The sequence below is a fragment of the Toxorhynchites rutilus genome, chromosome 3, assembly GCF_029784135.1.
Source record: "Toxorhynchites rutilus septentrionalis strain SRP chromosome 3, ASM2978413v1, whole genome shotgun sequence".
Taxonomy (NCBI): Eukaryota; Metazoa; Arthropoda; class Insecta; order Diptera; family Culicidae; genus Toxorhynchites; species Toxorhynchites rutilus.
In genome coordinates, this window is record NC_073746.1 from 282,977,803 (window position 1) to 283,003,356 (window position 25,554).

The 25,554-nt window shown below is 39.4% G+C and overlaps 2 protein-coding genes across 8 annotated transcripts in view; both read right to left on the minus strand.

Annotated features, from left to right (window-relative positions):
* Window positions 1–3,203, minus strand: part of LOC129776108 (A disintegrin and metalloproteinase with thrombospondin motifs 20) — a 536,521-nt gene extending 533,318 nt beyond the window's left edge. For 2 of the 7 annotated variants that reach the window (XM_055781520.1, XM_055781521.1), the window contains exon 1: window positions 1,636–3,203. The gene's annotated coding sequence lies outside the window, so the exon portion shown is untranslated. The remainder of the gene's footprint in view (window positions 1–1,635) is intronic. The other 5 variants (XM_055781515.1, XM_055781516.1, XM_055781517.1 and 2 more) reach the window with 4 other exon arrangements.
* Window positions 3,204–16,060: 12,857 nt separating this feature from the next.
* Window positions 16,061–24,272, minus strand: LOC129776113 (ras-related protein Rab-4B). Its single transcript, XM_055781529.1, has 3 exons — window positions 24,043–24,272; window positions 23,744–23,824; window positions 16,061–17,398 (listed from the first exon to the last, which is right to left on the minus strand). The coding sequence occupies exons 1-3, from the start codon at window positions 24,056–24,058 to the stop codon at window positions 16,824–16,826; spliced, it is 672 nt and encodes a 223-aa protein (XP_055637504.1). The 5' UTR covers window positions 24,059–24,272; the 3' UTR covers window positions 16,061–16,823.
* Between the last annotated feature and the right edge of the window lie 1,282 nt (window positions 24,273–25,554).

Consider the following 25,554-nt stretch of genomic DNA (forward strand, 5'->3'; position numbering starts at 1 on the left):
ACACAACTTTCCGACAGCCAATTTATCGTGAATGATCCATCAGAAAAGGATGAAGATACCGATGTTGGGAAAGATGAAGACGAAGAAAAAAAGAAGAATAGTTACAGTAACCAACCGGAAAAAGCAGCTCTGAAAAACAGAATGCAAATCTTACAAAACTTCAGTTCAAAATTTGAATAATACGATTGAATGGGAAGAACAAAATAACTTAAATTTAGCTACAATGTCTTTCACACAATGTCTTCGAGAAAACAAAAGAAATTTCTATGCGAAAAGCAATGCAACTATAATTTCGTTATATCATGTTATACTGTGTTGTTTTACGTGTCCATATGATAAATATTGTAAAAACTGTTTTACTATAAATTTTGCATGTTGCATGGAAAATAATGTTTACATCATACATATTGGAGGGAAAAAAAGATTTTTCGTTTAATAAAAATATATGTTTCAAATATATCACGTTTCCATTTTATGACGCGAAATTTTTGTTAGCATGATATAATCGAGACGTGACTGTACATATCTGAAGCTCGTTCTAAATAAAGATGAAATTAAGTAACGTTCAGAAGTAAAAAAAATGCAAAGTTAGTTATTTTTCATAGGTTTCTAGGAGTTTATAATGAACATCATAGTTTCGATCAATCAAACTGCTCTATAATTCGTTTTTTGACACCAAATTGCTATCTCTTTACTTCCACTGCAAATTAGAAGGCACGACGTGTTTGAAAATGAGCGAATTTACTTCTGAAATGTTATGTTAATTTTCATTAAAAAATTTCTTCAAACGCCAGTTTTCCATTCAAATTCAAAAGTAAACGGATTTTTATGGTCTGCATTCCGTTCGCTTTCGTTTTTGGCACGGTTTGTTTTGACAACATAGAATATTGATACAGAGTCAAAATCGAATGGTGTCATTTGTGAGTTCAGAGTTTTTACTCGAGTATGATGGGATCGTGATAATCATGGGATGACCTTCTGGGTGATAAAAGTGAACAGTTTTCAATGTTGCCTCGATTCGATATTGGCAACAAAAAATTTCTGGGTGCAATGCTGAAATCGAACGTGCAATGTATTTATCTATTTATTCGCCGGTATACAGATATTAGCTCGAGAATACAAAGAAAATAAATGTTACAGTTTTTTCTAAATACAATTATGTAAATTGTCTTCGAACGTGACATAATCGAAAGCATACTGTATTCGTCTACCAACTACTAGAAACGACCAATGAGATATCATTAGTACTCAACCATCATCCCGAATGGAACCAATATTCCGCACATCACCAATAAGGTCATGAAACCACACTATGAGGCGCCTCCAAATCAGCAGCTATGAAACTTCCTCCCATCCGTTAGAAACCTTCAGCGCGAACTATCCTATCCATTACAAAAATTATACCCCCAATACAGATAATGCAGAGGCTCAACCCCTCCCTGCTACTTTTTACACATATGGGGCAAAAGAGAATTTAAAAAAAACTGCAAACCCACCAAACCGTGTGAATCGCAAACAGAAAGAAATGGGGGAAAACACCCATCAATTAATGAAGCAGACTATAGCACTAGCAATGAAAAACACCGAAGAAGATCCACGAAATACGGAAGTGGCGGAAATAAGCGCCACACTTACCTCACAAAACAGTAGCGTCAAGAATTACGATTCCTCCACGCCACTTCTCGGCTTGCGCCGTGTCAGCACCAGCTACACAGTTCACCGCTTCGGTTCCCGCCACGCTCTTGGTTCCGGATTGCGCGAAAGGACACGGCGGTAAAGATCGGTACAAAGCGAAAAGCCAATCAGCGAGGAAAAGAAACGCGCGATTAAAAATATGAAGGCCACAAATTCACTGATTCACTACGTTTTGCATATCCACTTCTCGATACGCGATCGATTCGGGTAAATTTGCTAAATCTTTTCGCCGGTTCACACAACTGCACCAATTTACCTCTGTTCTTCACTCTCTTCGCGAATAAAAAAGACACACAACAACGAGGGCTCCCGCTTTTTGCTTTTTTCTCAGCGGTTTTTATTTTTATTTTATTTTTGCTTCTTCTACCTTTTTGCAAACGATACCGACACTTCACAGAATAATTTGTAACTTTTACGCGTGGTGTCGGTTTATTTTCACACGACGAAAAAATTCGGAAAATGTCCACTCACTTGATCTCATTCTGATTCGACGAAAGCTTATCTCCGTGTGCGCACTTGCTTTGTGGTCGTCTTAACAAAACGATTTATGGGATAGTCTTAAAAGAGTACTTATAAGCATAATCCTCGAAAGAACCTTCTTTATCTCGCTTCTTTCTTACACAATCGCGCCGGAGTCGGATTCGAACGATGAAAGAATCATAAGAGGAAAGAACAGGTTGGAGAGACATAAAAAATCAATTTTCATGAATATTCAACACATTCTGATCAAATATATACATTCTTGCTCCCCGGAAGAGTCCCCACTGAACCACAAACCAAGGTAGCTTCATATGGCACGATGATCATTCCCGCGGGTGCTCCAGTATCATGCGGATCTACCAGCTATTCGGCAATGGTGCAACGAAGCGTTGTGCTCTAAAGCACCGTTGCTTAAATTCTTCTCAAACACACCCGATCTAGTGCTGAAATCGGAACCTTGCCTATCGTAGCAATTCCATCGAGTTCTTCTGGGCACACACAGGCCAGGTCGAAGAGGAACAACCGAATCATCAGTATCACTCCGGCGACTTTATGGTGGGACCTGCGCAACTTTATTTCTTCTCCACTGCCACCAACAGCTGAATGAATTCGAATTCAATGAATGAAACCGGAGAACCCCGATAGTACTTCCAGCGAAGCTCTGTGCGATTTTGCCCCCACAGTACTCGTTCGCTTCTCTACCTGTCCAATCGAGTCCGATCCTATCAAGTGTCCTTACCGGCTTGTTGCGCGGATTTCAGTTTCACAAATGCTACAATTTTCCAAAAACGACAACAACATCAAAATTCATATCTCCACAAACGGCAACAACAACACATTGAGAATAGAAAAAAATAACAACTGATACAGCAAATTTCGCGAAACACACCGAATTTGTACACGTTTTCAACTGCACGAGACGTGTATAGTCGGTCGCAAAGTTTCAAAGTGTAGAAACTGTTTCGGGCCTTTGCCTTCAGCGAAAGGAGCTGCCACCGCCGCCGTCAACGTACGATTTGAAACTGATCCTTTCTGCGTGCGATGTGGTGCCATGAGCTGTGGTCGAACCATGCATCGGAGGGTTAGTAGCTAAGCAAAGCGCAAACCACAGTTTACTCACGCGCTCTCACACTCTCCATCCGCTTGGAGCACTCTCCCACATGCTCCACTCACTCACTGCCACGGCTGCTGCACCACGCATATGTTCTGTATGCTATCCGGGGAGGAAGATGAAAAAACGCGCGATTGCTGCCCCTGCTGCTGCTGCCGCTTCTGCAGAACGCACTATCTATCATCCTCAGACTTGCCGGTACGGAGAGAAAATAAGCCACGGAGTGGCCGAGAATTGGTCCGAGACACAACAGGAAGCACACGCGAGTGCATCCATGCAGAACAAGAGAGAAAGGCAGACACGCAATGGGAGTTAAATTTCGCTCCCCCATTCTCTAATGGGGATCAGATGATCGCAGGCGCAACGTCGCGTTCAGAAGATCACCTCAAGTGTTGCTGGAGTGCGATACAACAGATTGGGGTTCATGTGATGTTGCAGTGTCGCAGACTGTTCGTACTACAGCACAGTGGCAGAGTAGTAAATGATATTGGTTATAACATTCAAGACACAACCGCATTATTGGCGTGGGACTACAAAACTATTTCATTCAACTCTCTTGTTATCACTTTGGGCATTATTTTAAGATGGAATGAAATTTGAGAATTAATTATTCAGTAGAACTCACGGGTAAAACGAATATTAGACAACTGCATACCGACTAGGGGGTCTTCGTAGCCTAATTGGTTACGTGTCCGCTACTAAGCGAACAATCATGAGCTTATAACTCAGGGCCCTCAACTGACCACCTATGTGTGTTATTCTAGCTACTACGTCCATGCATCAATCATCATGTGATGGTGATCCTAGCCTCTCACTCCACATACGATCGATCTGCTGCATCGGTAATTGGTGCTATTTATAAACACAACAATGGAAGCCTCATATCAACAGTCCCGCTGTGTCCAACTGTTAACATTCGAACAATAGAAATATTCTTACGCCGAAAAATGTGTTGTGTATCGACAGAATAGGAATGAATACTCTTACGCCTAAATGGCTAATGTCTAATAGATAAAAATATGTATCGATGATATAAGAATACTTTTACGCCAATATGGCTATTGTGTAATATACAACACCTGGGTGCACCCGTGGCCGAGTGGTTAGCGTCTCACATTATCATGCCGGGTGTTCGGGTTCGATTCTCGTTCTGGCCGGAGGATTTTTCGTCAAAGAAATTTCCTTCGACTTGCACTGTGGTCACGCGTATTCTAGAGCTTGCCCCTCGGAATACATTCAAGGCGTGTTATTTGGCTTAAGAAATCTCAACTAAGTATTAATGAATGACGCTAGTTAATGCATATGTTGAGACGGTAAAAGTTCCACAGGGAACGTTAACGCCATTCAAGAAGAAGAAGTAATATACAACATGATAAAAATGTACACGATAAATTCGGCTCTGTTACTGCTGAATTGCTAGATGAGCCTAGTAATAAAAATAAACAGATGGGATAAAAAAAACTGCATACCGTGAATCCATTGATGCACATAAAACATAAACCCGGAAATCGTTCGGTAACGTATTAGGTTGGGGAAAAAGAAATCCATAATTTTGAAATTCAAAACTTTGTTTAAGAACTCCGCCTGCGAATGACAGATCTCTATGAAACATGTCCGAAAAAGAACCTGAAACCAGCGGCGTAGTAAAGGTACACAGCGCCCCTGACAACCTATGAAAATAGCGCCCTAAAAAAATCCTTTTTTACTTTTTTTTCAAATTTTGAAATTGCGATCTTTTGATAAAACTACTCACTTATACCAATTTTCACTCTGAGCAGTTTATTCGTATTTAGAAGGTTGGAAATTTTCTATACCAGATTCGCTTCTCTAGTCAAATCTTTGCCTTGCGTGCTTTAGCTGAAGCAAAATGATCCACAATTGCATCTAAATCAAGGTCTGTTAGCGATTCTTTTTCGATCGCAAACAATTCCAAGCCATTGAGTCGGTCTTGGTTGGTTTTAGAGCGCAGATAATTTTTAATCAATTCAGGCTCGCAGAAACTGCGTTCGCACGATGCCACTGTAATTGGAAGCATCGGAATCGTCTCGATGTTAGGATAAACTGCTTCGAAAGAATATCTGAGAATAATGTTCAAGATACCTAAAGGTGTCGAAGATTTCAGGTCAGGGAATAGGTCCTTCATCTACGTCTTGAACACTTCCACCTCTGATACGAATTCCTATGTATCAACGGCTGAAGAATACTTCCGTTCGCAGTGCAGTGCAATTTCATTCGCATTCACTACACATCCTCGAAGAAGAGGAAGCCCTCTGTATCAAAGTGTGCTTCGACAATGAAGGCGTCAGCAGCATATGGGAAATTTTTGTGCTAATGCGGATATGGAAGAATATCCCGAATTTTGGAATATGGACATACACTGCATTTATTTAAATACAACATATCTTTCATGGAAGTATGCTTTCAAAAGTAGTAAAAATAACTAAATAACAAAAAAAAAAGTTAAATTAATCTCGATGCTTTCTAAAATAATATCCGAAGTGACAAACAAACGGATTGAATAATATAATTCCGTAGTTCTACGTCGAAAATGCGGTCGTGTCCTAAATACAATCCCTTACAATTTTTTTCTACCCGCCATATTGGCACCTCGGTCATGCGGATAGAATCAAAATGAATCCAATAGAAATGTCAAAAAAAAATCCAATAATCAGGAGGGGAAAAAAGTGTTACTTTTCTTTAAAAATTCACTATATTGAAAGAGCCCAACCGACAGTTTTCCAGATACAAAAATTTTAGTACTATTGACTTCTAAACTTCTCTAAACTTGAAACTATTGAAAACGCCAAAAATTTCAATATTTCGAATAAACGTTTCCTAAATTTTCAAAATCTTCGTCTCTCAGCTGTGTGTAGCAGGAATCACATCACAAAGATTTCTGCAGAAAGATCATTTTGCTTGAGTGAAATTCTAGTTAGGTCAAAAATATAAATGAACAAAGCCCGACTCACGAAAATGTTTGCTCCTTTCATAGAAGAAACATTTGACAACAAAGGGACAGCATGGTGAAATAAGTGGCAAGATTTTTTTTTCAAGCCAAATGCACTTTAAACATAAATTTGATTGACTCCGCATGACCTATTTGGCACCATCGTTATAAGATTGCCCACGACAGTCAGTTTTATTTAATTCATCTTCTTCCAGCTTTTGCAGAATATCGTTAACTAATCCTGAATCAGGTTTCTCCATCGTGTTTTTAAGATCTATAAAATATTCCCTGACCTGGCACTTGCCTTCGAACAAATATAAGAAACGGATTACCTCTGTAAAGTATTGAAGAAACATTAGCTAGTGATATATACTCGTTTTTGACGAACTATCTGACCCTTTCGTATGCGCTTGATCAGGCTTGACATCGTGTTCTCACGGACATAAACTGGGACCTACAGGGGAAGGTAAAACAGCGTTTAATGAGACACTGTATAACATCTGTCACGGCCAATATGAAATAAAATAACACATGATATTTTTCATGAAACACTTTATTAGCAGCACAAAAACCATACATCAAAACACTGAAAATCTCCAGCCAAGAACCTAAAGCTGCACCTGAAATACAGGAGCAATTAGTTTATCATATAAATATCAATAAATATTGCCACTTACCTTTTCATCAACTTTCATTCAACTTTATCACATAACATAATACTTACCTGTTTCAAAGACAATCAGGGTGTTGCAATTTTGCGAAAATCAAAGAGAGGTTATTGGTTTCATGTACGGACAGAAGCAACTACTCATGGTGACTCAGATAAGGAAAAATACCTACGAACTACGCACGATGAATATCAACGTGTATGACCGGTACAATCAGAATGGATATTATTTTCGAAATCTCGTTTTGTCGAATAATTAAGAATTCGCGTTTTCAGAGTCACATCACTCACCACAGTGAATCCTGATTCTTACTCATTCCCACTAACAATTTTTCCTTCCATGATAATGACAGAGGCAACTCTTCTGGCTGCGAATATCATACTAACATTCCTTTCCTTTCCTCTGGTGACTGTAAGAACGTGGCCGGCGTCGTTATTGACTATTTGTTGCTCGAATCACCGAAACTTGCACAATGTTCCACCAAATACACAGTAGAACCTTCCTGGCCGTTAGTTCTGGTTTGGCCACCATTTGAGCTGCTTCACCACCGTTTGACCACGATCGGTTTAGCACAATATTGTCGTATGTAACCCATTTCTCATCCACAGTCACCATCTGTTTAAGAAATGAGTCGTTTTTATTCCGTTTGGCCATCAAAGAAAAACTTCTAAATGTATCGAAATTTTCTCTTTGTTGACTTCCACTGTTAAAACCCTGTAACTCACAAATGAATAGAACAAACAAAAACAGCATAAGATTTTTTTTTAGAGTGAAATGTCACCTTGACAATGAGCATAGACTTGAAATTTTTTGATCGACGAGATATCGATCACTACAGCCATCTACCGAGAAAATGATGGATTTCTTTTTCCCCAACCTAATTCCCCTTTATTCAGCACGGCGAGATAGTAATGTCACTTTATTCACCTTATTCTAGAATACATCTTACATTTGAGTTCCAATTTGAGTAGAAAAGAGAATAATCACGATGAAGGATATTCTCCTCCGTGAATCATAAAATATCATTTTTATATAGCACATTACATCAAAAAATTAGGGGGTTTCCGTAGCCATATTGGTTGCGCGCCCTCATTGACCAACTTTGAATTATTACAGAATAACTACAGGGTTTTCCATTTCGGGCTTCCGAAAGTATACAGCCCTGCGCTGACACCCGTTTGACATAGCTGTCAACCAAATCGTCATATCGTTAGTTGAATGTCTGCCATTTTACAATATGGATCGTTTTAGCATCGCACAACGTGTTAATTTTGTTAAATTATACTATAAAAATGATGTTGCAAATGTTTTTCGAGCATTACGGACGGATTTTGGTCGTCATGGACGGCCTACAGAGCACACAATCGCTAATGTAGTGCGTAAATTCGAACAAACTGGATCCGTAGCGGATATTGTGAAACCTGTGCATCATCGTAATGTGCGTTCGGTCGAAAATATTGCTGCTGTTGCTGCCAGTGTGGAGGATGACCCAAATGTTTCGATTCCACGGCGTGCTCAGCAATTGGGCTTGTCAAACACATCATTGTGGCGAATTTTGCATTTGGTCTTGCACCTACATCCATATAAAGTCCAACTGGTACAAAAATTAGAGCGTGGTGACCATGAAATGCGTCGGACATACGTCGATTGGGTGAACGAACAACAGCAGCAAAATGCTGAATTTTCGCATCAAATTTTCTTCTGCGATGAGGCACATTTCGAGCTCGGTGGCTATGTGAACACCCAAAATTTCCATATATGGGGCTCAGAAAATCCACACGTGATTGTTAAGAGGCCATTGCATCCGCCAAGAGTCACTGTTTGGTGCGCACTATGGTCTGGTGGAGTCATCGGGCCGTATTTCTTTGAAAATGAGGACGGGGAGACGGTAACTGTGAATAGTGAGCGCTATGGCCGCATGTTAACCGATTTTTTTTGCCACAAATTGAAGATGACACGGATGACATGTGGTTTCAGCAGGACGGCGCCACGTGCCACACAACACGACCGAACATGGCCATATTGCGAAAGAAATTTGAGGGACGCATAATTTCGCGTTTTGGTGATGCCAATTGGCCGTCCAGATCATGCGAATTGAACCCGCTAGCCTTTTTTTTTTGTGGGGTTATGCGAAAGACCGTGTATATGCCAACTCTCCGCAAACTCTTGAACATTTGAAAGACAACATTCGTGAAGTTATGACCGAGATACCGCCCCATATGTGCCGAAAAGTCATCGAAAATTACCTGTTCCGGATCAAGGTGTCCCTAGGTGGACATTTAAATGATGTTGTATTTCACACATAATGGCATAAACCAAACTTTAATTTGAAATAAAAGTTTCATCGAAATTCGAATTCTAAGTGTGTTTTATTTCAATTTACTTTCAGAATTTAAAGTTGGAAAACCCTGTACATCCACGCAACAATCATCAGCGTTGGAGATCGATTTACTGGACAACGGAAGAATAGAAGGAATACTCTTACGCCTAAATGGCTACTGTGTAATGTAATGTACCATATGCAATGGTATAGAAGGAATACTATTACGCCGAAAAATAGCAACTGTGTAATGTGCTAATTATAGATATGATAAACATATGTGGTATGTACACGATGAAAATTCGGCTCTGCTACAGCCAAAATGATAATGAGCCTAAAATAAACAAATAGGATAAACAAAAAATCACATTAAAACACATAGTTCAGAAAATACATATCAAAAGTTCACGAAAAAACAAATTGATCTTGATTATATTTCATAATCTGACATGCTATGCATCACTGCTCTTTCAAGAATAGCCATTAGTGTTATTTTGATTATTGACTTGAAAAAAATATCCAATATTCATGGATTATTTTTTTCCAATTTTCCGTTTTCCGGGATATTACTGTTCGAAAAATCGAGCAAAGACCAATACATGCGTTTTTGCATGGAAGCCAGCATGTATTTGGTTTCAGACGCAATGATTCTCAGCCCAACCGAGAAAAAATAGTCCGGGAGGTCGGTGTAACCGGCAAACAGTGAAAAAATACCTGGGGAACATGGACATACATGTCAGAAAGCGGAAGTCCCGTCCACTGGTTTCTGAGCTGCAGACAATGACGCAGCGGCAGCGGTTGAATAAGATGATCAAGTCGATTTTCCTGGCGAATCGCGACGTGGCGGTGGTGATGGACGACCAGATCTATCTCACCCTGGATAGCAACGATTGGCAGGGCACTTCGTTTTTTACTTCCTCCACGAAGAAGTTAGCTCCTAAGTGAAGTTTTTTTCAAACGCCAAGTTCCCCAAGAAGGTGCTGCTATGGCTGACAATCAGCGAGAAGGGGATGTCAAAACCGCTCTTCTTTAGCTCCGGACTGGCCGTGAACGGGGAAATTTATAGTACAAAGTGCCTGCCGGAAGTTGCGTCGTTCATCAAGAAATACCAGAAGGGCGAAGACGCGGTCATGCCTACACGCATGTTTTCGTCCTTCATGGCGAATGTTCCAGTTAGCTGCCGGAAGGCCACTCGCAAGGGCGTAGAATGTTTTTCCAAGTAAGCTAATACCTTCCATGGGAAAAATAACCTTCCATGGAAAATGACGCGATAAATCTGGAATTTTCGTAGTTTTTTTTTTGCAAGCATTCATACTAACGCCAAAAAATGCACCAAAAAATGGACAAATTGTACCAATTCTTCATGCGTTTACCTTAACACCTGGTGATGAAACCACTTGTGCATTGTCGATCATTTTGTATTGATTGAATTATTGATTGATTGAAACAATTTTCGAATTCAATTGAAATCAACATGTTTGCTTTATAAGTAATGAATTTGAACAAATGCCAAAAATATCTCTGACTTGCATTTGTTTGCAATGCCGATTTCCCCAGGCACCTTTGTTTCGAAGTCCGTGTTAAAGAAACACATTTTCTCAAGTTTTTTGATTTTTTGATTACCTCAAGAACCTGGTTTTTATGTCTATATTAGGGAACACATTTCGTTGAGAACAAAAATTCCCCAAACTTGCATGTATGTGCAATGCCGGTTTTCCCCGTTGCTTGGTTTTGAAGTCTGTGTTGGAGAAACCGTAAATCAGGCGAATCAAAACGTGGCAGTTAGGGCGTTTTGATAACACTGACCATTTCAAAGTTTATCGATCATTTATCTCTTGAAAAGTAACATTTTATTAATTGTGATAGATGCGTAGAAATATTTCCTATCAATTGATGCAAACATCTTTCCGTTTTTGAAGAAATGTTCGAATTATAAGCATTCGAAATCTTCCATTTTTTGTTGAATGTTCTGTGTTTAGGTTTTCATTTTACCTCCCATATATTCCGGTTAAACGTAGTCCCAACGTCAAAACTTTGAAGTAACTTGTTTGCGAGTAGCCCCATATATAGAAATCAAATGTCAAATCTCGGGGTATTGATACATTCTTCATTCTTCGGTTCGTTTCACGTTCAACTTGCACCGAGTTTTTTTATTCGTTTCATCGTGATGGCAAATGTACAGTGTCGACGTCTGGAGGCGACATTCGCGCTTGTGAAGAAAATTACTCTCTATAGGTGCTCATACACTGTTTGACCGAAGTCAGACTCTTTTTGACAGATAAAATTTGATCAACGTGTACTGACATATTCGACACAAAACACGACAAGTAAATATTCAGTTATTGGATGCCTGAATTATTTTTTCGGTCTATTCTTCGAACCTGTCGGTACATGGTTAGTCTACCTTAAATATTTCAGTCGAATTTTGTCCATGTTCGATGTTTGACATTGTTTGCTACTGTTGATAATTGAAGACCTCCGGACAAACAGTGTACGGGCAGCATATCAGATTAGCAGGACCGAAGGCAGTTTTAAGATACTTAAGTAAAAACAAATGTACACTTCTCGCTCCTCTGAACTACTGCTATCTCTTCATCCCATCCTCCAGTAGTCAAATACAAGCGATGGGATAAGGTTAACCGAAGAGATACTTAGGTAAATTGTTAAAATTTAAATGAAAATTTATACTTCATGTTATTTGATTACTTGACATATGTTGTCGTGACACTCACTTAACTACTAGTTCATACTTTTCTTGTTATTTCCACAGTTTTCGTTTAGAATGATTTCGCGATTTGCGAAAAAACGTATTAATATATTACATAGAATACATATTCGATACGTAAAAATAAATTTCCATTCATAATTTTCATTTTTAAAACATGATTATTTCTGCTGAAAATCCATGATCATTTTCGCCACCCAATGAAAGCACACGAAGCTTAAAGCCGTCAACGCGAATATACTCTCCAAAATTAGAATCCGAATTGGATTCTGATTCCAATAATACGACAGTATAAGCAGCAAGTTTTCCATTTTCTTAGTCTTTATTTTTCGATTTTCCAAAACAATACTTGAAACTTGACAGTTCAGTATAGTTGTATTGATGAACCCGAGTGTCAACTCATAAAACACCCGTCGGTTTTCGGGTTGGAACTAGTGCGGAACTGGATTCAACCTAATAGCGAATTCACTTTTGTTCAGTTTCAACCCCAGTGCCAAACTAACTGCTGTCAAAACGTTTTTTTATTTACTCAGTTTCAACCTAGTTTCGCACTAGGTTCAACCCGAAAGCTGTTAGTTCGGCACTGAGATGTTTCACGGGTTGGCACTCGGTTTCACCAATCCAACTATACTGAACTGTCAAATTCCGAGTATTTTTTTGGAAAATCTAAAAATAAAGACTATGAAAATGGATAACCTGCTGCTGCTGCTGCTGTATTCCAATTCGGATTCTGTTGAGGAGTATATTAGTGTAGACGGCATTAAGCTTCGTGTGCTTTTATTGGGAGGCGGAAATAAAGATGAATATTTAGGTGGAATAAACATGCTTTCAAAATAAATATTATGAATGAAAATTTACTTTAGCTTGTCGAATATTTATTTTATGTGATGAAATGAGAGGTTTTTTTCCGAAATTGCAAGAATATATAGAACGAAAACTGTGTCTGATGATGATTTTATATTATAATAGTAATTATTTGTGAAGCAAACAGGAAATGCATCGACAAATGGTTAAGTGAGTATCAGGACTACATGTGTTAGGTAATCAAACAATATGAAGTAGAAATTTTCATTTGAACTTTTATATTTTTAGACCGTACTTGGCCTTTCTGATCTGATAGAAAATAATTGACCTCCCAAGCACTAATATCGCCACCAGACGTCGACACTGTACATTTGTCGTCGAAAATATAAACAAATCAGACTATATAACGCACACCACCAAATCTCCTCATTCGTGAACCTGAAAACGTTTTTGACGTAGGACTACGTCTTTCATTTCTGTACCGGGGTGTAAGTTCAATGTTTCGAGAACGAAAAAGTGACGCTGGACTGCAAGGTTTTGAACGTTAATACCTCTTTTCAGGCTGAACGGAATGGAATGATAATCATTTCATTCGAAAGACCACGAGTTATATGATTGTTAATTATTGATCTGAAAACTTGTTTCAATAGCTTTAAAGTTGCTTAGAAAACAGGTTATTGAAACCGTATGTAAACTCGCATACGTTCTGGAAATCCAAACAGTTGATGCGACGATGTGAGAGGAGGACGGTCGCAATCAGACGCCTATGCATTACGGTCTTCTTTTCCAATTTCATTTTTCTTCTGCAGTTGGACCGAACGGATGGCTAGAAAACATGACGCTTCCTTTGCTTTCGTTCATTTGTATCTTTACTCTCGCACCGTGAGGACTCGTTTCATTGGGACTAAGCAGACAGCTCGTAAATCTACCGGTGGTAAGGCACCACGAAAACAGCTCGAAAAAGCGCACCAGCCGCAGGAGGTGTGAAGGAGCCACATCGCTACCGACCGAGAACCGTCGCTTTGCGTGAACTTCGTCGCTATTAGAAGTCGACCGAATTGCTGATCCACTACCTTTGCAGCGTTTGGTTTTTGGAATTGCCCAGGACTTCAAAACCGACTTGCGCTTCCAAAGTTTCGCGGTTATGGCACTGCAAAAGGCCTATTCGAAGATACCAATTTGTGTGCTATCCACGCAAAACACGTCACATCATGCCCAAGGACATCCAGCTGGCCCATCGTATACGAGGAGAGCATTATTATCTTAGTACCTTAGCATATGATCAACGGCCCTTTTCAGGGACATCAAATTTGATGGATTACAGTTCAGAAAAGTTTTTGTAGGCCGAACTGAAAGAAGCATTTAGCGAAAATCGTGATATCGATACCGATAGATGCCATTGACTATGAATTTGATAATGACGAATACGAAATATATGATAGTGGATATTTCACCATATCGAAGAAATCACTTTGATGAAAGCTGCGTTATAAAATTATTTGTGTACAAATGCCGCATTTTAATTTACGATGAGTATTTCCTCGGAGTACTCGATTCCTCCTTAGAGCATTAATAATCTCTTTCTAGCAAAACGAAGTGGTATGATAATCACATTATTCGAACGATCAAATGCTGATATTTCAATTCCATTTCTCCTCAGCAGTCGGATCTAAAGCATTTGGCGAATACGAGGATATTTCACCATATCGAAGAAATCACTTTGATGAAAGCTGCGTTATAAAATTATTTGTGTACAAATGCCGCATTTTAATTTACGATGAGTATTTCCTCGGAGTACTCGATTCCTCCTTAGAGCATTAATAATCTCTTTCTAGCAAAACGAAGTGGTATGATAATCACATTATTCGAACGATCAAATGCTGATATTTCAATTCCATTTCTCCTCAGCAGTCGGATCTAAAGCATTTGGCGAAAACCGAGGTATCGAAGATAATTCGATACCGATGGGTGCCATTGACTATGGATTTGATAGTGAAGAACACGATATGATATGGTGTAGTGGATATTATCGAAGTGGATATTATATTACATATCAATATTTGTTTACGAATGCTGCAATCGATCGTCGTTATTGGGGAGTTAGAATTGTTGGGAAGGGGCTCTTATTTTCACTGTATAATTCCGAGGAGGAATCCATTCCTTCTCAAGAGTTAATAATCCTGCCCCAGATCAACGATGATTCCAATTGTAGGGGATTGGGGAGTGAGTACTATTTGCGCTGGGTATTTCCGAGGAGGAATCGATTCCCCCTTTGAGCGTTAATATTTTTTTCCGGCTAAACGAAGTGGTATGATAATCACTTTATTCGAAAGATTAAATGTCTAAGATTTATATGCTTGTTACTTATTTATTGCTAAGTCAACGTTAGTCCTACGTCCACTTTGCGGTTATATCAAACATATAACCCACTTCTAGTTTTTTATTACAAAGTCAGTTCGGCACTGAGCCACTTTCAAGAACGAATTCGCTATAAGTGAATAAAAAAACGTTTTGCCTGTAGTTAGGTTGGAGCTCGTGTGAACCTAGGTTGGAACCTCGCGGTCGTCATGGACGACGAGACGTATTTAATGCTGGATGGCAACGATTGGCAGGGGACTAGCTACTTTACGTACCCTAGCAAGGAGGTAAGTTCGGACATGAAGTACATCTCCCACACCAAGTTCCCAAAGAAGGTGAAGGCTAACCATCAGCGGAAAGGGGATGTCGAAGCTACTCTTCTTCCGTTCGGGACTTGCGGTGAACGGAGAGATTTACAGCACAAAGTTGTCTGCCGGAAGTTGCCTCCTTCATCCAAAAATATCATCTGGACGAGCATGGTTGGTGCATCACGCAAAGAAGTCACTGGAAGAGATGTACCACTAGAGATTGTTCCGAAGTTCGTCAACCCTACGCTGCGTCCCATCGATAATTTCTGGGCAAACCTGAAGCGAAGGGTGTACTCGAACAATTTCGTGGCAAAAAAGTTCTCCGTTTTCGCCACGAAATTGTTGGAGTACTATTAAATAAAATTAAGAAAGAACTGAAAAACATGCCAAGAAGTATGTTTTCGACAGCAATGGCGAAAATTTCGGTTAACTGTCGGAAGGCTGCCCGATAGGGTGTCGAAATATTTTTGTAACATGGTCAATAAAATTATGTTTTATGGGAAGTTTTTGAATGCAAACGTTATGGCTGCGTTACTAATTCTAGGGATAGGAAAAAAATAGAAAGAAAGTTCTTCCTAAAACCCAACCAACTTAGATAAAACAACTAAAGGGCTTTCTTTTTCTTCATTTCGAATATAAACCAATTTGGGAACAATTTTACATTATAATTAATATATAGTTCTCTATTATCGATCGTTATGGTTGAAAATAACGATCAGAAGAATGGAATATTTGATTTTATTACACTATCATGGTTCCATGGTGTCGAACAAATTCACCACAATTGGTTTGTGTTTTCCGATAATTATCATCATTTACACAAAACGTTCAACATATCTTAGCTGTATTGTTTAAGTTTTATCAATCCATATCGACCCTTTAGCTGCTATTTCAAAAAATATTCCGATTCACTTTATCACTGTAACTCAAATAAATACTACTAAAAACCCTTTAAAAAGAATCAATGGTGATGTAATGTTATTGGTGTAAAAATATATATGTATATGAATAATCAGAGAATACAAAATCACAAGAGTTCGAGATTTGAAACGTGATAAATTTGATATTTCACTTTTTGTAGATCCAACATAATAAGAAATGTGTGAATCCTGATTTAATGCAGTAAATAAAAGCGCAAAAGTAGAATATATATAATTCGGTCATTATTTTGGAGCAAGTTTCTCTTGATCCTTTATTATATCTTTCTTCTGAACTTTGGGTAAAGCACGCATAAACAAAACCATTTATCGCTTTACAATATTATGTTCTAAACTCTTTATCCTCATCCAGCTAACAGGCTCACTTTCAATTTTCCAATCGATTCGATCCACCAAACTCATTTATTTTTTTCCTCAATTTATCGAGAGATCTTCCGGAACAAAACAAATGACGCATCTGAATCATGCTCTAGGGACGACAACTACCAGCGCAATCGGATGCACGACGTCTTCCAATGCTTTGTTGCCGACTCCCGGACAATGCGGTTCCTCCACCACGCATCGATGTGTCCCCATATTGTATTCCACTGCCAATCCGTTCCGGATCCAGTTCGCCGGATTCAATCTTCGCCAAAATCGTTTTCGAACACTTCAGAAAAGCCTCCTCCACATTCTCACCTGTCTTGGCGCTGGTCTCCAGGAATATCAGCTCATTCTCCTGCGCAAAATTGCTCGCCTCCAGAAAGGTGACCTCACGTTCCTCCTCCAGATCCTTCTTGTTGCCTACCAGCAGGATGCAGATGTTCGGCGAGGCGAGCGTCCGAGCGTCGTTCAACCAGTTTGCAAGCACATTGAAGCTGTCGCGGGAGGTAGTGTCATAAACTAGCAGTGCACCGGCCGCCCCGCGGTAATAAGAGCGAGTAACCGAGCGGAACCGCTCCTGACCTGCAGTGTCCCAAATCTGAAGCTTGATCGTTTTACCGCCAACATTCACTATGCGGGAACCAAATTCAACGCCAATGGTGTGTGAACTGTCCTCCTTATCTGAAATAAGTGAGCGACGGATAAGGAAAACTGATTAGGCAAATTGAAAATATAAAGATGAATAATTTAATTCAGTGATCTACAATATCGAGTTAAATCGAAAAATAAATGGTTCAGGTTAGGTAGCATTATAAATACTGTACATTGAGGTAATACAACATATTCCGAAAACCCACTCAGGGGTTCTCAGCACCTCTTGGAACAACACCCAACACGTCTGTTCCATTTTCGCCGTCAAAGCAACAGTCATAACTTGGCATGTTTGCGCTTTCCGACCTGGTGGACAATATTTTAAATGCATAATGTATCAATGACCCTCTTAGAATCATAGTAGGGGAAATCAGGGTAAAACCGACACCCTAAGGATTTCCACATATTCCCAAGATCTACCATGTGTCTTCGACTTCAAATCGTTACAGAACCTCTCTTCAACTATTTATGAACCATTCTATAGTATCTGTTGATCATGATTTAAATTTTGATAGGATACAAAAAATGATGTTTTCAGGTGAAATAAATGGGAGTGTTGGTGAGGTCAACACCCTGTCGGGTAAAATCGACATGAATGAAAACTTGTTACAATAATTTCAAATTATTAAGAGGTTATCTATATACTATGTGGACACTTCAAGATCCCAGCTTAGGTGAACATCCACGTGAAATTTTGCCGATGAATGTTGAACGAAGGAATACCATGAGCTCTGCCTCTGCCTTTTTTGTTGACATGCCCGATTCAACGTTGGTTTTGGCTGTTTTATCAGATCAGCTCAACCGTTTTGTCTTTCGAATATAAACACGAGGTAGAGTAAGTAATTTTTCCTGTCTGTAAAACACAAACCAGGTCTCAAAACAATGTTTTCGAGCATTGATAAGCATTGGTGTTGTTGCACCGACCGTCTCACGAACTACATTGAACAATGATCTACTATGAATTGAGCTCATAAAAGTATAGTATAAATTGCTTATAACTGAAAAAAATCAGATGGTGTCGGTTTTTCCTACAGGGCGGAATCTATTATATACAGTCCCCCCTGATTTCTTCTTATATCAGAAATAGTATTCTATTCTAATGTCTACTATATTTGGTTTTCAGAGCAGCTTCATGGAAGTTTGTCTCTTGTCAGCAATTGTAATTACTTTTTTCACAATTAGGGTGCTGAAAACTTAATTCGTCTAAAACTAAGACGCAAGCGGAAAATTGTTCGTCTCAATCTAGATCATACGGAGTCAAATAAATTTAATTTTCAAGTGCATTTTACATGAAAAAAGCTCGAACCTTTTTTCCCATGCACTGTCAAATGTTTATCCGTCAAATGAACAAAAAATTCTGTGACTCAGACATTGTTCATTGTTCATACGTTCTTGGCCGACGTAACGAGAAGTAAAATTGAATTGAAATTAAGTTTAGAACACCTCAAAAATACTGAAATTTCAGTTTCTACTAAAATGTCAGTTGGACCCTTATGATTTTGAACGCTAGCATTGATTTAAGAAAAACAACTAGTTCATTCATTTCATCTGCTTAATTTTACTTTTAATACAACACTTTTCCTATGTAGTGGAGTATTATAAGAAAAGTAACATACATAAACAAAATCTGTGACGTCATAGATTTAAAAATGTTCCCACCTTTCATTTTCCATCTCGATGGGGGTCACTGCCGCTTTCATTTATGATCTGAGCGACAACTTTAAAATCATAGTTTTGAATACTGGGGAAGCAGCTGGGATAGCCAACCCTCCTGCACAAGCATGCTCGACATATCTCTGAGATCTTCTTCGTTATCTCTGGATTGCTCGTGGAAGGCAATCCAAGATCCCCACGGTAGTGATAACCTACCAATAATTTAATCGATCGCCAATGAATCAAGTTCTCGTGAGTCAGTCGATATGACGTATGATCTCACGAAAAACATTAACTGAAAAAAATTTGCGGAAATAATATCTGAAGCAATCGTTTCGATGCATGAACATCCTCCCTTCGAAGAGTATAATTCTATATCAGGCTTGATCTACGATAGCGCACTTCAAGCTAAAAAAATCTGTACCTGCTACCACTTTCCGACGTCGTCTTCCATAACTTTGGTGGGACAAGGAGTGCTCAAAGGTAAAATCCTTGAAAAATTATCCGTTTTCAAGAAAATCAGATAAACTGGATTAATGGAATGGTTTCGAAAGTATCAAGCTGTACAAGTCAAACTAAAAGGTTTGTTTAAAGCAAAAAAGTAGAGGTCTGGAAGGCACGGAAGGAAACTTGACGTAGGGCTTCGAGAACGATTGCTTTTACCAACGAACTCAATGTTATATCCTACATGATGGAAACGTGCATTGAGCATGATATGATTGGACAACACCCTTTCTAATCAAATCCCTATCAACTTTTAACCCTTCAAACCAGGCTCTCATCGAAACTGTGGGGATAATAAGGTGTCGCCATCTTTCAATGTGTTCATCTTCCATAATGAGTTCACTACATAACTAACTTCATCTCCAGGACGCAACGAAATTGGCTACATGGAAGCTCCTAATTTCCCTACCACAGTCGAGATTCTCCAGCGTCCAGCGTTCTTCCTTAGTTTTCTTTTGAACTGGTAACACTCATATCACTGACTGATCGTGTGATGTCAGTGAAAATCGGCGATACCGTTTCATCTCTTTTTCGGGTGACATCGGGCGTACCTCAAGGATGTCATCTAGGTCCATATATATTCCTGCTTTACCTCAATGATATTAATCTTTGTCTAAAGTGTCCCAAACTTGCATATACGGACGATTTAAAATTGTTCTACACTGTGAGTAGTATCGATGATGCGATATTTCTACAGCAACAACTCGATATTTTCTCTGATTGGTGCGAAACCATTAGAATGGTTTTTAATCCTTTGCTGTTCAGTCATATCGTTCACGCGGAAACGATCGCCTGTAACATTTTCGTATAAAATACGCAATATCTCTTTGAAACGTGTTGTGACTATCAAAGATCTTGGTATCGTCTTAGACTCAAAGCTAACCTTTAGCGACCATATCTCATACATTATCACCAAGGCATCTAGGATGTTAGGTTTCATTTTTCGCATCTCAAAGCAATTCAAAGACCCACATTGTATCAAAGCTCTTTATTGTGCTTTAGTGCGCTCTCATCTTGAATATTCGTGCATAGTATGGTCTCCCTACTATCAAAATAGTGTCCAGCGAATTGAGGTGAAACAGCGGAAATTCGTCCGTTTCGCCCTACGCAACTTGCCCTGGAGCGATCCTTCGAATTTACCCAGCTATGAGGATCGTTGTAAATTGATCGGACTCGATTTGTTGAGCTTACGTAGAGATGTAGTGAAGGCAACTTTTATATCCGATCTAATTTCCTCGAAAATCGATTGTGCTGATCTTCAGTCGATCGATTTTAATATACGCCCTCGTAACCTGCGTTCACATACATTTCTCTGCCTTCCTCACTCTCGCACAAACTACGGTTACAACGAATCCGTATCGAATATGTCTCGTGTATTTAACCGCTGCTACTTATCTTATGACTTTCACTTATCTCGCGCAAATTTAGGAAAGGCATTCTTGACCGCTCTTTCCAGATAGGCATAGTTTTAAGTAAATTAAGTATTTTAAGTTATTTATTTATTAGGTATCATTAGGGCACTCATGTTCAGGCCTGTTGATAGTAATGAATAAACAATAGATGCTAAAATGAATTGTTTGCGATTTTCAATTGAGTTAAACGAAGACTGAGAATTGTCGTAAAAGATTTCAAAAAATGGATTTACAAATACAGTTCAATGTTATTTTGAAGATGTCTTAAATACTAGTACAGAATGAGACATTTTCCTTTCGATTCGGATCAATTTCATGAAACTTATACGATTTTAACGAAATGCTTTATCTTGCAATCTTTCGACTCCCTTCTATGCGTTGTCCAAAATTTTCTCCGTTTTACCTCCAGAGTTTTGCTTCTGCTTCCCGTAACCATTTCATTAACTTCGATTTATATGGCGATAAAGAGAATGAGAGTTTCGAACTAGTTGAATTAACTAGCTGAACATTTGTATTGATGCTGTTCTTCCAAAGTGAAGAATAGTTTCCACACAAGAAACAGAGGACCATTCTTGATGAAATGTTCCGAAAAATCTGTCCTTTACAAAAATGCTCCAGTCGTACATTTGCTAACAATATTGTTTCAGTGATAGATCTGCTCCGTTGATACGTCCAAAATCCGTCAAATATTCTCGAATTGTTTTCCCTCCATTTCTTTTTATCGGATACATCAACGCCTCATAAACTTTAAAACCAGTGCTTCGCATCTCAGATGAAATTTCAAGATTTGTCTGTTTGAATCCATCAATCCTTTGGTGAACCGTGTGAAATATGCAATCCGATACTACCCGTATACAAGAGTTTTTCTTCTCCATCTTGAACGACCAGTTGCAGCTCGCGTAATAGGATCAATTCACGTTTATACCGTTCGTCGTTGTTCAAATATATATTTTCCAGGCCTTCTTAAAAAGCTGCAAGTGTATCTCTGATGCTTGAGAACGTCCCAAGAATATTAACGTCAAGTAACGACTTACCAACTCCTTCTCTTCTTCCTCCTAAAATCTGACATTCAGATCCATCTGTAGCCTATTTGTAGTCTTGTTCTTCAAAGACTCGTCGAAACCAACGACAATGTATAGCTTAAAAAGTTTCATAAAGCCAAACATCATCATAAAGCTCATTTTATCACACCTAGTTAGTCTTTCTCGGCTTCTGGCTGTATGGCTGTCATTTTTCTTAATACAACCATGTCTTTTTCAGCAGTGCGAAGTGATTTGTGACATTTGTGATGATCTGTGATCTCATCTTTGATATTATGATTTTCAAGCATGAATTTATCGATAGTTTTCGAAGAAAAAAAAGGGAAGAGAGAATTGGTTGAAAATTGGGTGAATTGGTAAAAACAGCGCGAATGTAATAGACAGCTTTTGCGCTGTTTATCCTATCGGAAGGACTTAGTTTACCTACAGGCAAAAGCAAACAATATAGACTGAAGTACCTACAGAGAGCCAAACTAGTCAAATGCAATTTTTTTTGTATTTAATTTTAATTACTGCAATAATCAAAATTCTAATTGACGTAATTTAATTTTTTCCAGATTGGTGGCGAAATTCCATGATATTCCCTGACATTGATTGAATTCCCTGATATTCCCTGATTTTCAAGGTAGTCGACACCCTGTGATAGATGAACATGTGGCCTCCGTTCGTGATCTCTGTGACAAAGCTCATATGTAGACCAGATGCTGTTATGTGGTGCTTACGCTGGCGGCGAAGTTTCACCAACAGGAACTTCCACAGTATCTGCGTCTAGTGCTGTTCTGATCGATGGAATGGACTTTGCTCAACCGATTGTAATGTAATCGTCAATACAGCTGCGATTGCACTGTTACCCGCAGATTCACACCATCCACCGTTGGAAATCTCTTCCAGTATCTCGTACGTGCCAGTACAACGACAGGCTTCGTGTTGTCGTTTTGGAAAAATCAACTACAATGCACTTTGTTATTACCTCCCCACTCTTGACTGGACATACTCGAATGCCTGGCAAAATATTAATAAAATGGCCTCCGAATTCTATTCCACCATTCAACGTTGGTTGCGGGAGAATGTACCCCCCAGAAGACGTCCGGTTTCGCCTTCGTGAAGTACAGCATTACTCCGACAACTGAAGCGCAAAAAAAAACGCTTGTCAGCGGATATTTCGTGTTCTACAGTCGTCTGACAGTAAACTCAGAACTCAATGCGTTAGTAATGGGTATCGTAAGCTGCATTTAGCTTTGTACAAAGGTAAAATACTTGGGTGTGGGTATAATGGGTATCGTAAACTGAATTCAGCTTTGTACAAGACCCACATCTTGAGAATGCAAACCAATCTCCGGTGAAATTCAAAAAAACAAAAAAATATTACAAATCGAACTTAATTTCCTACGTCAGAAGTTTCCCACATGAAAAGAAGTATTGATTTCTAAGTATCAAAATTATTATCAAAATGTACTAATGGTAAAACACATTGCTCAAAAATTCCAATTACATTTAATCAGAGAATCCGAGATAATTCCAATGAAAAATTCTGCATCCCTAACCCAATCACCGTTTGATCAATACGGCAAACATAAACAAGCTAATTATTACGAATGCGTTTATCGATTTCACGAGCCGCAACAAGTTTCGATGGAAGGCCGAGGGCACTGTAATCGACGAAGAAGCAGTAATACCTACTTCATCGTTGTATACTAGATGACCAACTACCCCCAATCTACTACCCACTGCTATTTGCAGCCCCCCATACAGGGAAAAGAACCTACATTTGTTCTCGATGAAGTGATGCAGCAGGCACGATTTTCCACTTCCAGCCCGGCCAATGATGAGAAACTTGAAAAGATAATCTGCGGGGGAAACAAAGAGATAAACAAGAGAGAAATCGTGATGAATATCCTCGAAAGCGCATGTAGAAATGGACGTTATTTCAATTATATCGAACTGTCGACGATGTTAGCATACGATCATCATCCTCAGCAGAATTACTCAGAAATTAGAATCCCGTTGGATATGCTAATTGAGCTGTAAATTATCACTACCGAAATCTGCGGAAATGACTGCGTACCGTACGATTCTGACATTTTCTGGTGAAAATTTCAGCAGCTTCGCTAGTCCACTACACACAACACAGTAAAAATCAATTGAACAAACTGAATAATCTGCAACGTAAACAGAAGTAACATACAAAATGCACTTATTTCGATTTATTTTGCATTTATTAGCACACTACGACTTTTACTCCTGGCAATGTTTTTAAAATTTTTGCTCGTCTCCTCTGGCGTTCGACAAAATGCAATCTATGAACAAAAAATGACAGTTGCTGCGGTCATAGGCGGCCGAAAAGGCCTTCTCTGGTTAAGCAGGGGCAAGCAGTGTTGCTTGGGATACGATTTCTTCGCTAGACTGAAAACGAAAATAAAGCTTTTGCAGTCGAAATTTGTAATGAAATTTTGTTCAAATACCCAACGAATCTCGCAGAAAGAGATAAAAGTAGAGTCTGCTCCTAGGGGTATGAACGGGAGCAGACTTCCTGTGCACGCGCTTTATTTTCGAGAGACGAGTATCGATTTTCTCTTCCTCACAACCCTTCCATGTGCAAGCGATGAGATCGGGCTTTAGCACGCGAGCTTGGGATTGACTCTTTCTCTTTTCTTTCGTAAAATATTGAGAGGTTTCCAGACTTCCTGTGCGCGCGCGGCTAAATTTCGAGAGACGAGTATTGATTTTCTCCTCCTCACAACTCCTTCACGTGCAAGCGACGAGACCGGGCTTTAGCACACGAGCCTGGGTTCGTCTCCTTCTCTTCTCTCTCGTAAAATATTGAGATGTGCTCAAGAATACTTCGTTGCACCTCAACATGAGTGATGCACATGTTTTGGTGCACGCGAGACTTTCTCGTGTGCCTGCCTCAAAGTGACATTTGGTGCTGTCGGGGGAAGTTGTGCTTCTGGTGTTAAAATTTTAATCTTCGTAATATGGCACGTAGAACAATTAGTGATGAAGAACTGTTTCACATAAATATCGCTGCTAAAGTCATCCAATCAATTCATTCATTTGTTGCACCCAGCTCACAATGATTGTGTGAGATATGAGGCTGAATAGGGCAAATCACATTGTCTCTTCTACGCGCTGTGCGAGATCTCAGAAGGCCTAACCAAATGTCACTTTGAGGCAGGTACACGAGAAAGTCTCGCGAGCACTAATACACGAGCATCTCTTTGTGTACCCAACACATGTGCATCGTTCGCATCGAAACGCGACGCGGCATTTCCTGCACACATCACAAAATTTTACGTAAGAGAAGAGAAAGAGCCAATCCCAAGTCCGCGTGCTAAAGCCCGGTCTCATCGCTTGCACATGGAAGGGCTGTGAGGAAGAGAAAATCGATACTCGTCTCTCGTAATTTCAGCGCGCACAGGAAGTCTGCTCGCTCGGCTGCCTTCTACCTCGCTCATTTGTTGCAGACAGCTCCCAATGACTTTGTGAGATGCGAGACTGTTTAACGCAAAGCACACTGTCTCTTTTGCGTGCTGTGCGAGATCTCGGAAAGTCTAGCCCAAACTGAATCGGTGTAGTG